Source organism: Pongo abelii, chromosome 10 (genome assembly GCF_028885655.2).
Source record: "Pongo abelii isolate AG06213 chromosome 10, NHGRI_mPonAbe1-v2.0_pri, whole genome shotgun sequence".
Classification (NCBI taxonomy): Eukaryota; Metazoa; Chordata; class Mammalia; order Primates; family Hominidae; genus Pongo; species Pongo abelii.
This window is the reverse complement of record NC_071995.2, coordinates 3657524-3674537: the sequence shown is the minus strand read 5'-3', so window position 1 is coordinate 3674537 and position 17014 is coordinate 3657524. Positions and strand designations below refer to the sequence as shown.

General features: G+C 48.7%; 1 protein-coding gene across 5 annotated transcripts in view; it reads left to right on the top strand.

The window, feature by feature from the left end:
• Positions 1–17014, top strand: part of CRACR2A (calcium release activated channel regulator 2A) — a 146627-nt gene that overhangs the window by 110985 nt on the left and 18628 nt on the right. For 2 of the 5 annotated variants that reach the window (XM_063711996.1, XM_054526684.2), the window contains 6 exons: positions 674–780; positions 3990–4323; positions 8653–8785; positions 14660–14741; positions 14816–14930; positions 15600–16273. In XM_063711996.1, coding sequence (XP_063568066.1) covers positions 674–780; positions 3990–4323; positions 8653–8785; positions 14660–14741; positions 14816–14930; positions 15600–15629 — 801 coding nt within the window. In that variant the 3' untranslated portion in view covers positions 15630–16273. Of the gene's footprint in view, positions 1–673; positions 781–3989; positions 4324–8652; positions 8786–14659; positions 14742–14815; positions 14931–15599; positions 16274–17014 lie in introns of those variants that run through there. The other 3 variants (XM_063711995.1, XM_063711994.1, XM_054526683.2) reach the window with 2 other exon arrangements.

Below are 17014 nucleotides of genomic sequence, written 5' to 3'. Positions count from 1 at the left end.
TGACCAGGCATGGTGGCTCACTCCTGTAATCCCAACACTTTGGGAGAGTAAGACAGGACGATCACTTAAGGCCAAGAATTCAAGACCAGCCTGGACAACATAGCAAGATTCCATCTCCACAAAAAATGAGAAAATTAGCCAGGCATGGTAGGGCGCCTATAATCCTAGCTACCCAAGAGGCTGAGGCTAGAGGATTGCTTGAGTGCAGGAGTTTGAGGCTGCAGTGAGCTGTGATCATGCCATTGCACTCTGACCTGGGAGACAGAGCAAGACCCTGTTTCAAAAATATAGATATATTTTTTCAGAAGAGATGAGTGTTTATATTTTCTATATGCATTAGAAATATGTATAGAAAATATGCATTAAACACTTATATCTTCTTTTCCTTTTACAAATCATCAGTGCTCCTGTGAATAGCATGATGGACCCCAGGCTGTAAATTGTGTACTTGTTCATTTGATTAGATAACTGGAAAGGAGATGGAGGGATTCTGGTAAGGGATGATGGCAAAAGGGAAGAGTGGCTAAATGCCAACAGGGAGACCAGAACACTGCCTACTTCCTTCAGAGTTTTGTGTAGAGCCTAGTCTATGAGGTGGGAACCATGAGCCCTTTTCTGTTCAAACATTCTGTGCAAATAGGCATGGATCTGAGGACATTTTGTGTTTCTACAGAAAAATAAGGCAGCCAAGGCAAACACAGCTTCTTCCGGGGCAAGTTGGAAAAAGAGATCTGGCTCCGTGATAGGCAAATATGTGGACAGCAGAGGGATTCTTAGGAGGTAAGTCATCTCCACTTGCTCATCCCTTCATTCCTCTCAGGCTCATTGGGAGCTGGCTCTGGGCCCACACTCAGTGCCTGCTGACCCCTTGAGAGGTGAGGAAACTGAGGTCAGCTGCACTCATTCCCCTCAAATCTTGGAACACATGCCCCTCCCTGTTCTGACATCCAAGCTGTGCAGAGCAAACCCCACAGGACAGACCATTGTCTTCTGAGGCTGCCCCACCCTACTGTGTGTTTGCAGAGAGGGACTGCACAGCAGCAGAGGAGAAGGGTCAAGGGAGAGGGATGGAGTGTGTAGCTGGGTAACACTACACTGTTGTCTGCTGAGCAGAATGGATGCACTCAGTTTTGGGGTTTTTGTTGTTGTTGTTTTTTGAGACAGAGTCTTGCTCTGTCGCCCAGGCTGGAGTGCAGTGGTGCACTCTCAGCTCACTGCAACCTCTGCCTCCCAGGTTCAAGTGATTCTCCTGCCTCAGCCTCCCAAGTAGCTGGGATTACAGAGGTGCACCACCACGCCCATCTAATTTTTGTATTTTTAGTAAAGACGGGATTTCTCCATGTTGGCCAGGCTGGTCTTGAACTCCTGACCTTGTGATCTGCCCGCCTTAGCCTCTCAAAGTGCTAGGATTACAGGCGTGAGCCACCGTGCCCGGCCGATGCACTTGGTTTTTTAGGAACATGACTATATTGGCTATGAAGGTTAATTAAACTGTCAAATAGAATCTCCAATAGTTAACTCCTTTTACAGACAAGGCTGGGTCCTGTGCTTGACAGATCGTTTCAATGACTTATATTTAATTAACTCAAACATAACGCATTTTGTTGCTCTCGGGCAGCACATGATTGAGCTTGAGTACCCAAGGGTTGGCTCATAGCTCATTCAGAGACAAACCAGTCCCCTGCCCACTCTTCATTTTGGCATGTGCTGTGTGCCCATAGATGGCCACAGAGAGACAGAGGCATCCCGACCCTTCAGTATCAGATCCAGAGAGAACTTGAAGACTGCAAGCATGAAATGAAAAAGATATGCAAAGGGGAAGTGACTCTGGAGATGTAAATCAGCTCATCAGTAAAACCTTTGGGCCTGATCATCATGAATTCTTGTTCTAAATAGCTGAATAATGAGATACAATTTGGGAGCCAAATCTCTGCAATAGTGGTTGGCCTGTTGGTTCCTCAGAATGGAATGGATTGATTGATTGATTCAACAGACGTTTACTGATTACCTACTGTGTACCAGACATTCTTTTGAGTTCTGTAAAGCCTCCAAAAATAAATTAGACATGGGTCCTACCATTAATCTCCATTATTAAATGCTCACTTAATAAATATTTATTGAGTGTCTACTATGTGTGAGGTGCTGTGCTCTTTGCTGGATATACAGTATTGAGCCAAATGGACCTACCTCTGTGTCATTGAATTTCTGGTTGAGTGGAAGAAGCAGACAACAATCAAGTAAGCAACAAATTGTGAGCCCTGAATTCTAATGCAGACTTTGACAAAAGTAGCTGCTGTCCCTACTGATGGCAGAGAGCACTTGGTGGTAATACCAAAAATGAACTCAGTCATGCCGTAATGCAGGTATTACAGAATGGCAGTAGTGCTTGAGAATTTCCCAGATAGAAAGCTTTTTCCAAGAAATGCTTTGTTTTAAGGCCTGTTTAAGTGACTATTTCTTTTCTGCTTGCAAAGCCTTTGAAAAAACATGCTCTGTGTTTGTGTATACATAGTTGCTCATGTGTACGTACAAATATTCACTTGTGTGTGTGTAAGCAGAGTAAAAGTAGGTGGGAATACCAATTGTGTTCTTAAACAAATAAGCACTTAATAAGCTTGATGCAATATATAGGAAGTTTGCTGGAAAGAAGACATTTGGCTTTTTTAAAACTGTTTTTATAAGTCAAGGGAAAGGTGCTTTAATTGCTGCAAATCCTTTATTTTTTATATCAAGGAATCCAAGCTAATTCACCCTTTCTTCAAGCAAGCACTATATCGTAATTTATCTTGCAGAATCGCAGTTAATTTCAGGATGGTGATACCTGCATTTTTTTTTCTTTTTCCTTTCTACTGTTGATCTTTAAGAGTAATACATATTTTAAATCAGGGAGCAAAAGAAAATGTATTTCTCTGTTCTGCATATTATGTGTCCTTCATTTAGTTCCTTTCTCCTTTGGCCCTATCACCCCATTGCTTCATCCCTATTCCATTGTCTTTTCTAGTCTGCGTGCGTGTGTGTGTTTCAATTCTGGACTTAAGGTCCTCCCTGTCAAACTTCCTTTAAGACAATTTCTGTGAGGCCTTTGCTCTCAAAACCTACTGAAAATACAGACTCTGCATTGACCGCCACATCCAGTTCCCTGATTCCCTGCACTGCCTACAGCTTCTCCTTGCCCTTAGTGCTCAAATGCTTCTAGAAGACATTTAGGCCTCTAAGCCACTTACTCCTGATTCTGACTTCTAGGGATACAGAAAGGGGAAGAGAAAGGGAGAGGAAGGAGAGGTGGATGGAGATGCTCTGCCTGGCTTTCTTCTGACCCAGAGCCTCTTGTCCGGGGGCAGCTGCCTGTGAGCCAGTAGACCTGCTATGTCTGGAGGTGGGGGGCCCTCGCAAAGCAACAGCACCCCTCCCACTGCTGAGGATGTTTTGCACACATGTCTGTTTTTATGCATTGACTTACTTGGGAATAGAGCAGATGGGCCACATTTTACAGCAAGGCCTGAAGAGTTGAAGTGTCTTACCTAAGGACACACAGTAAGGGTTGGCTCTGGGAACAGAGCCAAGGCCACCTGCTAATGTTAATCAGGGTGCTTTATATCTGAGTCTGAGACATCTTTCTTCACAACCTTTCCTTCTCCTTCATAGCAGTCTCACAATTTGTAAACGATGTATTTATTTGTGTCATTATTGCTTTAGTCCCCCACTAAATCAAGTATTCCGTGAGGACAGGGATTATGTCCATCTGTAAATGGCATCTTAATACTTGGTCATCATCATCATCATCTTTGTCATCATCTGCCGCAGCAGTGGCAGCAGGCACTTAGTGGAAGCATGTTGAATGAATGAGCTGCAGAATGCTGGCTGGTTTGTTTTTCCCTCTCCAAAGGTGTGATGCTCCTTGGTCATCTGTTTGTCACAAAATCTGTTATGCAGCCCGTATTGAAATATTTTGTGAAATCCTCCCAACTCTTCTCTCTTCCCCGCCTCAGTAGCCAGTCAGAGGAGGAGGAGGAGGTGTTTGGCATCCGAAGGAGAAGCTCCCTGGGCCTGAGTGGATATCCCCTAACAGAAGAGGAGCCAGGAACCGGGGAGCCAGGGCCGGGGGCTCCATACCCCCGGCCGCTCCGCAGAATCATCTCCATTGAAGAAGACCCTCTGCCCCAGCTCCTGGATGGTGGCTTTGAGCAACCTCTGAGCAAATGCCCAGAAGAGGAAGAGGTCTCTGACCAGGGGGTACAGGGAAAAATCCCGGAGGCCCCACCCTTGAAACTCACCCCCACATCCCCCCGAGAGCAGCCTGTTGGAAAAGAAGCCCTATATAAGGTAAGGGCGCAGCCTACCTTGGTTCATGGACATCACTTCTATGATCTGTCTCTTGCATTTGAGGCCAAGTGCCCAGAGAGGCAGCTCAGGAGGTCAGATGCTGCAGGTCTTGTGATTCACCACATATGTGTCCTCCAAATACCACTTTCCCCTGCTTAGCTGAGTGTCATGGAGGGAGACTCAGGGGTCCTGATAAATTCTCCTTAAACCTCTGTTGTGTTTGTAATAACGCTCAAAATCCTAAGGAGACTGAACATTTGAACAAAGGATTCTTAGCAAAGCAATTTTACTTCTGTGCAGAAGGGTGCCTTCTTGGCCAGTTGCCATGAGAGCACCCCTCAACAAAGGGGCACGCAGCCTTTATTTCCGACGCAAGTCCTTCCCCACTGGCCGGGGTCGGGTCATACAATCTAAACTAATCCTGGCTGGCTAAACATTTGATTTTTTCAGATAGGGTGGGCACGTAAAAGAAAGTGGAGGGAAAGGGGAAGGGGTGTCTGTAATGAGCCAGAAAGTTAGTCCCCTTTCCAAATAAGGAAAGAAATGTGAGCTGGTACTGCTAACGCTTGGTACTGTGGCATGCCTGGGCATTTAACAAAGGCAAGAAGGAAGAAAAGGAGAAAATTGGGGATTGAGAAAATTGAATTAAAGAATAAAAGATTGATCAGATTATTTGAAGGGAAATCTCATCATATCCCACAGTTGTTTGCCCCCTTCCCGACCCTGTGCTCTCTCTTCTGATTCAGATTCAAAGGCATTAATTGAGCACCTACTTAAGACTGTATGCTAAGCTCCTAGCGTACAATTTCATGTGCTTTTAAAGTTGCATGCTTTGTAACTGCTCTTAGCAGAACCAGGCCCTGCTTTAGAAAGTTTGCATACCATCATTTTTCTCTTGATTCTTAATCAGCTAATCACACTTTCATTCCGACATTCCCTGCCTGCTCCTCCCTTCAGTGTGACCCTGTACTTCCCATCAGGTCTTCCTGCTAAATTCTGTAGGAAAAGGGAGACCATATGAAAAGCGGCTCCCCTGGCTCATGGTGATAGATGTTCTTTGCCTCTTTTGAGACTCAGGCCTCGGAATAGGCCCCTTGAGCCCTCGTCCTGCGCTCAGCCTTCTGAAACAGTTCAGAACGATCTACAACAGTGTGAAAGAGGCTCCGCCCTGCATGCCGAGGCAGCCGTTGAGAACTGAGCCTTTGCCGCCTTGAACTTTTCCCAGTGGCTGCATTAGGGTGTGAGCTGTCTAATGGACTTCCTGGCATAGGTTACCATTCTCAGGCCAGGATTAAGACTCATGCCTGCAGATCACTCCTCAAGGGCCCTGGTGCAGGGGAGAGCGGAGAGCTGGGTGGTACCAATGCGGGGTCCCCCTCCCTCCTGCATGTCCTTCCACAACCCCTTCAATGCACAGACCTACACTTACTGGCAGTGGGTACAAACGGGGTCTTATATAACTCCAAGATGTCCCCCTGAAATGTGAAAGAAGTATCATGAGGTCCGTAGGAGCTGGGGTTGAAGAAAAAGGCTTAAGCATCTGCTCAAACATCTGCTATGGCATCTTATCCTCACCGCTATCTGATGAGTCAGGTCAGAAATGTATTCTCCCCATTGACAGATGGGAAAGTCGGAGCTCAGAGGGGAGAGGCCAGCCCCACCGTGATGGGGAGCCCAGCCCTCCTCACCGATCTCTCTCATGTCTGTGCCCACTCCACGAGCTCCTGCTGCCGTTTTGCTGGGAACAGAAACTGCAGCAGGGAAGAAGTATGATTTACTAGCAGCCACATAACAGCTCCAGGGAGAGAAGGTACGCTCGTTTGAAGGCTACTGCAAGGCAGGTCCTCCCATACAAGGCTGGTGAGGTGTAAATTGGTATAACCCTTCTGGAAACCCATTTGGTAATATGAATCAAAAACTGAAAAATACCATATCCTTTGAACCAGCACTTCTGCTGGGAATTCTTCGTAAGGAAATAACCAAAATCAGACAAAGATTTAACTCAAGAATGCAAGAGTTATTTATAATAGCAAACAGTTGAAAAAAAAAATGTCCAATAATAGGGACATAAGGCATAGTATGTTAATTCACTAGAATATTATACAGCTGTTAAAAGTATTTTCAAAACTCTTTAGTGACTAAAACAATTTGTAAGTTAATAATATATGATAAAGTAGGATAAAATTTTATATATCTCAAATTTCTGTAAATAAAACAAAGATGATATAAAGAAAAGTTGGAAGGAATGCATCAAGATATGAATTGGTAAAATGGTGGTAATCCCAGCACTTTGGGAGGCCACGTTGGGTGGATAGCTTGAGGCCAGGAGTTCAAGACCAGCCTAAGCCTAAGTGGCAAGACCCAGTCTTTACAAAAAATAAGAAAATTAGCCAGGCGTGTTGATGCATACCTGTAGTCATAGCTACTCCAGGGGCTGAGGCAGGAGGAGTTCTGAGCCCAGGAGTTCAAAGCTGCAGTGAGCTATGATTACACCACTGCACTCCAGCCTGGGCAACAGAGTGTGGCCCTGCCTCTTAAAAAATAAAAATAAAAAGATATGAATAGTGACTGTTTCAGGATGGTAGACTATGAAGAATTAATTTCCTCTCTACTTTTGTGTATTTCCTAATTTTAAAAATTAGCATACATTTTATTTCTTAAAGCCTTATTTTTTAAATTAAAAAGCATGAAGGGAGGGAGGGTGAGAAGAGATCTTCTGACTTGCCAGCCAGGTACTCCTTCTCCAGCCCCCTCCCGCAATCCAGCCATCTTATTGTCCTGTGGCAAGTGGCCTGTCCCCCAGAGGGGACAGCGGGTTAAGTGCATGAACATACCTGAGAATTTGCTGCCCCTGTGAGGTGAGTCCTGCCTGACGCTGAGCCATTGATGTGTCTATGTACTTTTGCCTTTCAAAATAAAAGTGCTCTGCCTGGGGAGGGGCGGTGGCCACAGGGCTAAGGATCAGGCAACACCTCTACCACCAGGACCATTTCCTGCCATCCTGGGTTTCACCTTCCCTATCCTGTACTGTGCTTGGGTATGTTAGATAGATACACTGAGTTTTAGTCTCAAACAAATAACAATTAAAAGTACAGGGACCAGCAGAGAGTTGGTGCCCTTGTGCATTGCATGAATAAAGAAAATGGGGCAGGAGGCATAGTTTTTGAGTGCACTTTGGTTGTTATTTTTTTTTTTAACTTTTAGTTTAAATTTTTGTGGATGACCTTGAATTCTCTCCTAAATACTGCATGGAATTGATTTCTCTCCAAAAGGCAGTTAATGGCTTTTTATCTGAAACTCAAGTACTGCTAATACAACTGCCACTACATTATAGTATTTGCTCAATGAGAGGAGCTAATTCCCCCAAATTCACTTTTAAATAGATTCAAAAGAGCCTCCCCATGTGACCAGGCAATGCTGAGCTGGACCTGAAGGCAAGATGCCTGCAGTTGAGCGGCAGCTCCCTGGAATGAATGATCATTCCTCAGAAGGATGCTGTGCTGGAAGGTGGCTCCTTACTCTACTTCCTACTTGCTTTTTGTCCTAGAGCAAATTCGCTCCCCTCTGGGCTTTCCTGTCCCAGCCCTTTCCCTCTGCTGGGCCCAAGAGACAGGGCAGCAGTGACTGGCTGACTCTGGGAAACTTTGCCCAGCAGCCTAGCATTTCCCAGCTTCCTAAGTGGAGACCCTCGTGCCTCGGTTACCCAAGGAAGATGGCAATGCCTCGATGGGAGCTGATGAGATGGACGGAGAGCAATATTCAGGGAGGCAAGAGCATCCTCCATTTAGTCCAGGCTTCCAAGGATAGGGCAGAAATAAGCAGCTCCCTGTCCCAACCTGGGACGTCTCTGTCCCTGTGATGTGGATAAGCCTTCTTTCATCCTTCTCTCCTTCTCCGTGCAAACGCCCCACCTTGTCCTTCCCCACAGAAAGAATTCCTGCCCCCTCTTGAAGCCCCCGCTCAGATCCCCTCCTCTGTGCCCTGTCACACTTGGAGCACCGAGTTGTCCTTATCCGTGAGCGTGCTGCCTCCTCCACCCCACAGGAATCCAGGGTTGGCCTCTGCCTCCCTGCCACGGGAGGTGGACAGCAAATGTCGCTTGGGTGGCTGTTTCTCCTCCCTCCTGTGGATGCTGGAAAAAGCCTCCATGCCCCAAGACCGACTATGCTCACTGCATTCTGAGGCTGTGGCAGCCTCCTGGTGCAGGTCTGGAGGCCAGTCTGCACCCCTTGAGGGCCACTGTAGGGATGGGTAAAGGGCCTCTGGTGGCTGGGGCAGGGGCTGGCAAGACCATTCCCTGCAGTTGGTCAGACTGTGTGCCGTCCACAGGAGGAAAGTTCTCCCTCTGCCCCTGACCGGCTCTTCAAGATTGTGTTCGTGGGCAATTCCGCAGTGGGGAAGACATCCTTCTTGAGGAGATTCTGTGAGGACCGGTTCTCCCCAGGCATGGCGGCCACTGTGGGTGAGTTCTCATCCCTGAGGTGGGTCCTAGGCCCATCTCTGGGAAGGGAGTTTGTGAGAAGGGGACCCAGGGCAGGAGGCATTAGAAGCCCATGGGAAGGGCCATGGGGGATTGGCCAGTAGGGATACTGGTGTCTGCTCTGTTCAACAGAGAGGCTGGGAGGGGCAAGATGATGCCACCTCCCCTCATGCTGCTAGCTGTTAAGCTCATCCTGTGTGTGATGGGACCCCTGAGTACTCCGTAAGTCCAACCCTGGGTTTATGGAACTAAATTTGGTAAAGGTAGATTTGGATCCCCTTCCCCCCTTCAATGAGTACCCCCTCCTTTTGACCACTCCTCCCCACTGTCAGCAGGGCCCTGGGTCTTCCTGCCCCACCTGAACTGACCGGGACTGCTCCCGAGACCCACATCCTGCCACACCTCCCCCTGCCTTCCTGAGGGCCTGCTACATCCTGGCCTTGCTCCTGGATGGCTTCTTTTACCCATCACATTGTATCTGCCCTAAGTCCCCAGCCTGCTGGGTGACAGCTGGACTTAAATGTAGAAGCTCATTAGGCTCAGCTATTAATGGATGATCATGGCTTAATGTATTCCCACTCTGGGTGATATTTTATTTAAATAGAGGCCTTTAATCCCTTCACCCACAGTTGAGGGTTGCATTGGAATATGTGGTGAGACCCAAGGGCATACGGACCTTTCAGCTTGAGTCACTCAACAGAAAGGTGAATCACTCAACAAAAACAAATACATTGCATGCCTATTTCACTGAGCTGATAAGTCAACTGTACTTGAAAATGTATTTGTATGACCTGAATATTTACCAGAAGCTTTTATAGTCATCCTTTCCATCTATGTCCACAACAACCCTGGGGGACAGGTACTGTTCAGCACAGTCAACAGATCAGGAAACTGAGGTCCAGAGAGGTTAGAGGCTTGTTCACATTCCCTTCAGTTGGTTGGTGCTGATACCTTCCCCTCAACTACCTTCTCTTCCATGCCATAGTGTCCCTAAATTGAGTTGTATGCAGTTAGCACCCCATGAGAGGTGAGGATGCTTTTCTGCCTCTGGAGGTGGGCAGAGGTTGGTGCAGGCAGGAGGGGCTGCGGAGGTTCAGTGAGACATCAGAAGTCCTGAGTCCTCATCTGGGCCCTGCCACTGACAAGCTGTGTGACCTCAAGAGGATGTGGTGCCTCTTAGGGCTTCAGTTTTCTCTCATTTGAAAAATGAGAGGTTGTAACTGGGTACCTGTATTAGTCTATTCTTGCACTGCTATAAAGAAATACCTGAGACTGGGTAATTTATAAAGAAAAGAGGTTTAATTGGCTCATGGTTCTGCAGGCTGTACAGGAAGCATGGCTGGGGAGGCCTCGGGAAACTTACAGTTACGGCGGAAGGTAAAGGGAAAGCAGGCACATCTTACATGGCCAGAGCAGGAGGAAGAGAGAACAGGGGAGGTGCTACAAACTTTTAAACAACCAGATCTCATGAGAACTCTATCATGAGGACAGCACCAAAGGGATGGTGCTAAACCATTCATGAAGGATCCACCCCCATGATCCAATCACCTCCGCCCAGGCCCCACCTCAAACATTGGGGATTATAATTGAGCATGAGGTCTGGGTGGGGACACAAATCCAAACTATATCAGCATCCTAAGACTGCCTCCAAGCCTGGGTCTCTGACTCAACCATCTTCGACCTTTGGCTGTGTGACAAGCTGGTTCCACAAGACCAACTCTGAGTGGCCCAGAGTCCTGCCTGGGGAGACTCCATTTTCTTTCTCTTACCCTAAACTGGCCCTTCTAACATTTCTCCCAGAGAGGGCTCTCTGCCTATGTGCTTCAGGTGTCCTGTCCTTGCTTCAGGTGTCTCATCCTTATTGCTGGGCCTTTTCTTAAACTGTTATCACAGCTGGAATATCTTCCCAAGCCTTTCCTTCTGCTCAGCTTCACCCAGAGACTGAGAGCATCCCAAGACAAAAATTGGGACCCAGATGGGAAGAAGCGTGGAGCCTGCAAACCAAGCCCAGAAGAGCCTGGCCTTGTCTGGCCTTGAGGGAGGGGCAGCTGGGAGTGTGCCGAGCGTGGTAACATAGGAGATGGCGCCCGGGAGGTGGACTTGCCCTCCCTGAGGGCATTCCGTTGGGGAGGCCCTACAGTGTCGGCTCTGGCACAGGCCTGGGGGAGGCAGGGAGAGGGTGCCCAGCCTGCAGGCCTCAGAGCCATGTCCCCTGAGCAGTGTGCATGTGGTCTGCCTCTCCTGACAACAAAATCAGGGTCCGTTTACATTTTCAACTTGTGGCCCTGAGATGGAAGGCTCTGAAAAATAGAAAATCAGACTCATTTGCACTTCCCGGGAGGCCAATTATGGAAACACCCTACAGTTTAGGAAGGGGAAAAAATATCAAAGGTTCCAAATCAGGATGCCCTTCATCACACCGCTCCACACATGCTCGAGCAGCAGCTCAAATTAGTTTCCCTGCCACACTGCAGGCCCTGCTCTGGGACACATGTCAGGAAGCAGATGTCACACCAGCCACCTGCAGGCTGCCCCCTTTAAAGAGATATAACAGCCACAGAGTCACAGCCTCTCGGGCCAAAGCTATCTAACCCCAGAACAGGGCTCCGGCCCATCTCCTGTCAAGGGCAGCAGCTACAGCACAGTGGCAGGGCTTTGGCTGTTCTTCCAGCTCACCTCCATCCTCCAAGGGGTCCTCCAACTTCCTGGTCTCCTACTCCCTCATAAGAGCATGTTTTGTACTGGACCAGTGGCTTGCGTGAAATGCCAGTTGCTCCAGTGCAACTGGTGACTGGGGCATCCTGCCTGCCCCACCTAGGGCCCGGCCTGCTTCTTCAAGAGCAGGTGCTTGAGCCCTGCAGGCATCCTGGAGACAGCACTGATGGTTTTAGCAGAATGCTAGGTCTGGAAGGAACCTTGGGAATGGTCTAATTACATCCTCTCGTGTTGTAAGTGAGAAAATTGAGTTCCACCATAGAGTGATCATTTGAGTTAGCCAAACTCCCTGGAACCCAGGACTCCGAGTCCAGCGTTCTTCCCACTTCTCCACTTTGGTTCACAACCTCCCTGCATTAAATCACAGGCCAGAATCCAAGGTGTTTCTTCCAGAAGCTGTTTCTGGAAGAATGCCCCTGCCCTTTCTTGGTCACCGGTCCAGTGTCTGTCCCACTGCACATCTGTACAGAGAAATCCCTGCAGCAGCCCCCTAGGGTATTTCTCCAGAGCAACTTGCTGCCACTGCTCCCCATCGCTCCTGCCTTATGACAGCTCAGGGCTGTCACCTCGAGAAAGGTTAAGGTCACCCTCCTGGCAACCATCAGCCCAGCGCTAACCCACACCATCTCCATAGCACCTTTCAAGGTGCCAGGAGGCTCCTGACTTGAGCCATCCTTTGGGAAGCAATTCGTTTGCCAACGGGTCACCTCGATGTAAGGGTTGAATGCTCCAGCTGCACTTAAAGATTGTGAGCATCCAACTTAGCCCCTTCATCCCTTCATACCTCCATCTCACTGCTGTCTACCGATGAGGAGAGAGAACCTCCCAAAATGAGCTGCAGCAATGCCATCAAGGTCACGTTGCTGGTCAGTGGCAGAGCTGAGACAGGAATGCACCACACGGGTCTCCTGACTCCCGGGATTTCAGAACTGGTAGTAGTCTTAAAATCAGTTTAATCCAGGCCCTCTGGTCCCCAGTTATTCCGTGTTGCCTATCCTGTTGGACTTGTGTTCTCTGGCCTCCTGTTTGCACATGCCACCTCTTCATCCCCACCCCCCTTGTCTTCTCCTTGTGTCCTTCACACCCAGCCCCCAAGAGCCTGTTTATCTGCTTCCTTGGCCTGCCCGTCTGAGGCTGCAGACAGAAACACATCGCGTGTCCAGCAGGGAGTCTCACCAAGCTCACCACGCACAGAACACATTTTTCCAGCACACTCTTTTGCCCGTCTCACTCCCTGCCAGAGACAGCTGCCTGTCCTCCAGCAAAGCACCTAGCCCGTGAGGTGGAGCAGGAGCTGAGGGCAGCTGGGACCCAGCTGCCCCAGCCAACTCCCTGCCCGTCTACCTGCGAGCCTTACCAGCAGGCAGAGGCCTCTGTCCTCGGGCAGCACTGGCTGGTTTCGGATCTGGCCCGAAGCTGTATGACCATGGATGCCTTTCCCCTGAGTTGTTACCAGAAAACAGGCAGCCCCTTCTGTCTCCCAGAGCACAGACTGGGACAGCCCCTCTACTTCTAGCCAGGAAGAAAACTCACCCTTGGATTCACCTCCCAGCCACTGTAATCTGTTTTGCTGGGAGCACTTAGCCCTGGGCCTTCTAGGTGAAACAAAGCTGCCTGTGTCCTGTGCCCTGAGTCTGGCTACAGGAGGAGCAGTGAACCTCAGAGCTGGGATTGCAGCTCACCTTGCTACCGACCAGCTCAGGCAAGGCACGACGTCTCGTGACTCCTGCTTCATCTCTCGGTGTGTGTGTGAATGTGTATGTATGAGTACATATGCATATGTGCGCATGTGTGTGCAGATAACTCACATGGATGTCACAGTGGGACTCTGTGAAGGTGGAGAGGCAGCACATAGAAACTCTGGAAATAGAAAGCATTCTATTAATGGGAGAAATCACTCTTTCTCAGCCCAGACGATTGCACTGCTCTCTGGCCCTCATCTGTGAAGCAGAGGGCCTCTAGACTCCCTGCTGCCCCTGACATTCTGGAAGTGGATGATCCTCCCACGTCTCCTCACTCGTGGGTCCTTAATGCACTAGCCTTTGCCCAGCAGCAGTGGCTGGGATGACTTTTTCCATTTACTGCCTCTTTGTTATCTGTTTGGTCTCTTCTGTCTCTATCTGTCCAAGCTGCTGTTGCTGTTTGTCTTCCTGAGCCCTCCAGAGGCCTTTCTGAAGGTTGTGGGAGATGCCCTAAAGTTCTAAGATCTGGAACTTATGGTGGTGGTGGGGGGTTGTACTTTCGAACCTCTTTATGCCTTTGCAAACATTCTTACAGGATGCAGGAGTGGGGAATACCTGTATCAAAACATCTGTGTTGAGGTCCTGACCTCTGAGGGCTGCTGTGGGGTGCAAAATGCACTTCACTGACCTTGCCCCCTCTCTCTGGGGTTGAGGACCCCAGGTAGGGTCACACCCCTGGAGAGATGGTTGTGAACAGCCCAGTGGTAAGATTAGGAGCTCTAACCCATTTCAAGGGTGAACATTGCCTGTGATTTTTTCTCTTACCCCTTCTGTTCTGTCCTTTCCTCTACCTGCCAGTTCCTACCCTCCTCCTCCTATTCCTCCTCCCCTCCTTCTTCCTGCTCCTCCACATACCTTTGGGTTGGTTGATGGAGGCCATACCCCTAGGACATTTGAATTTTACTAGGGGGCCTCTGAAAGAATTTTAGGTGAGAAAGAAAGAAAGAAAGACAGAAAGAGAGAAAGAGAGAGAAAGAAAGAAAGAGAAAGAAAGAAAGAGAGAGTTGGAGAGGGAGGGAGGAAGGGGGAAGGAAAGAACGGAGGGAGGGAGGGAAAGAGAGAAGGAAGGAGAGAGGGAGGGAAGGAGAGAGGGAGGGAGGGAGGGAAAGAAAGAGCGTATGGCTTGTATTACAGTGAAGAGCCCGCAGTTCAGAGTGGTTAAGTGATATGATCAATGTTCCACAGCTAATAAGTGGCAGAGACAGGACCAGAGCTGAGGTCCCATGCCTCCCCGTCCAGTGCTCTGTTCTTTTCTCCATTTTGCCTTCCATGAGCTGCACAGGGAGGGTTGTCACCTTGGGCCTGATGTGATTTCAGACATTGGAAGCATGGTTTCCTGATTTGGAAGTGAGGTGCCCCTGGCCCAGGGCAGCCCTGACAGGCCCGTTTCACCCTGCAGGCATTGATTACCGTGTGAAGACGTTGAATGTGGACGACTCTCAGGTGGCCCTGCAGCTGTGGGACACGGCTGGGCAGGAGAGGTGAGGAGCTGCCCGAAGTTCTGGGCTCCAGAGGGAAGGCCATGTGTGCCTGACCCGTGGCCCTTCTGTGGCAGGTACCGGTGCATCACCCAGCAGTTCTTCAGAAAGGCCGATGGTGTCATCGTCATGTACGATCTCACAGACAAGCAGTCGTTCCTGTCGGTCCGGCGGTGGCTGAGCAGCGTGGAGGTGAGCTGGCGACCTTCCTAGGAGCATTTAGGCTTGATCGTGGCTTCTCTTTTCTTCTCCGTCCATCTCCCATGCGGGCCTCTGCATTTTCAAAATCTGATTCGGAACTTGCCTTTTCCAGGAACAAACTGATGCAGGCATTTGTTCCTCTGTTCATCTGGGTTCCCAGTACCAGACTAGTTACTGGGGACCCAGAAGTGAACAAGACAAACACAGTCCCTGCCCTCATGGAGAGAGGGACACGGAAAATCCAGATTATGCCAGCAGCTGTGTCATTGCTGGGCCATGATTGAGTGGGACTGGACTGGGGGAGGGGACACAGTGGAGTGTCAAGGAAGGGTCCTGGAGAAATCAGTGTTTGAGTCACAATCAGATTCTTCCCTCATTCTCACCAGCACCTCTCCCTACCCCCTGAGTCTTTCCAGCTCCAGTAGGCCCAGCTATGCCCTGCCCAGGAGCCACACTATGCAATGTTTGGGGGCCTCTGTCACAGCTCTTCACGCAAGGGGAGGTTGATCCAGAATGTGAGGGCTCCAGGCTCACCTCAAAATCAAGAGTCTTGGCAGGGCCCAAGAGCAACTGTGTTATCTTTGCATTCTGAATTATCTGGGGACTCTACGTTTATGATTCCTACTGGCAATATGTCTTTTTGTACGTGCTTTTTTTTAGTGTTTCCACCACTCCAATGCAGGCTTCTGAAGGCCGGTGCCAGTGTGGACAAGCTACAAATTGCTTTTTGCCAGGACTCGGCTGATTCCTTCACAGAACAGCCAAGTAGGATGTCCCACCCCTTCCACCAGCAGGATTCAGGGTTTGTTCATTTATTTGTTCAAAACACTGGCAGGCACTATTCTAGGGCCTGGGAATCCTAGCAGTGAATAAAAGACAAAGCTCCTGCCCTCATGAAGCTTATGTTCAGCTCTCTGCTCCAAGCCCGTAAAACTTTGCATATCCCATCACATACTTATCATGCTGCTACAAATCGCTTATTTACCGGCCTGTGTCTCCCACTGGACTCCGTGCTGCCTAAGAACAGAAGCTGCATCTTCGTTGCTATAACCTGGATGCTTTGCATGAGACCAACAACTCCTGGATGAATGAATGGATACCACATTGCTATGAAGGCAGACTCTTGGAGTTGTCCATTTCTTTGACCCTTTTGGCCCTAAGATCCATGATCCCTTTCACCCAGTCTGTTTCTCTGTAGTTTTGCCTGTAGTTTCTCTGTAGTTTTGCCTGTTTCTCTGTAGTTTTGCATGTCTGGGTCACCCGTCTGTCTTTTGTTAATCTGTATCCTTCTGATTACCAAGAAAAATAAGGAATAAAATGGAAGCCAGATTCAAGGGTTTCTCAAGAATTTGCCTAATACCTATTATTTCTCAAAATTACTGTGCTGAACACACAAATGAGAAAATGCAAGTTTGAAATGTAGGTAGTGGATTGCCTGTACACCAAACTAATAATGGAAGCAAATGGTATGGGTGAATCCGGCAGTAATTCCTTTCTAAACTTTGGAGTTCATGACACGATCTTTCTCTTCTTTTCTTTTTTTACTTTTGTTGTTGTTGTTGGCAGCACCAAGCAGATTTATCTTCTTTGCAGAAGTTAAGCACCAGGAGGGATGTTAGGGATTACCTAATCCAGGGGTTTCCAGACTTTCTTCCTTGGAGCCCTGGAATCAGACTGACATTCCCCAGAGATTGGGGAGCGGCAGGGGAAGGTTTAGTGGTCATGGATCCGGGTCCCTCATCTCCCATCTCCGTCACAGCTGCCTTGCCTTTTTCAGCATATTGGAAGTCAGGTACAATTTTGTTAGACAAAAGAGTTTCCCTTTGAAAATATCCCATCTAGTATGGCCATCTCATTCAAAAGTGAAGAAAGGGAAGGCCTAACTTTTCCAGGGTCACCTGTCCTTTTCACCGACATTTAGTTGTCCCCCCATATCTAAATTTTGGTGTGTGCTAGGGCTAAGCCTCCAGGTGGTCTGGGATTAATGGGAATGGATGGTGACAAATTCGTGGAACTATGCTCTCTGCTGTCATTAGGGGGTGTCGTTTCTAAGGCTCCTGTTTTGCACAGAGCCT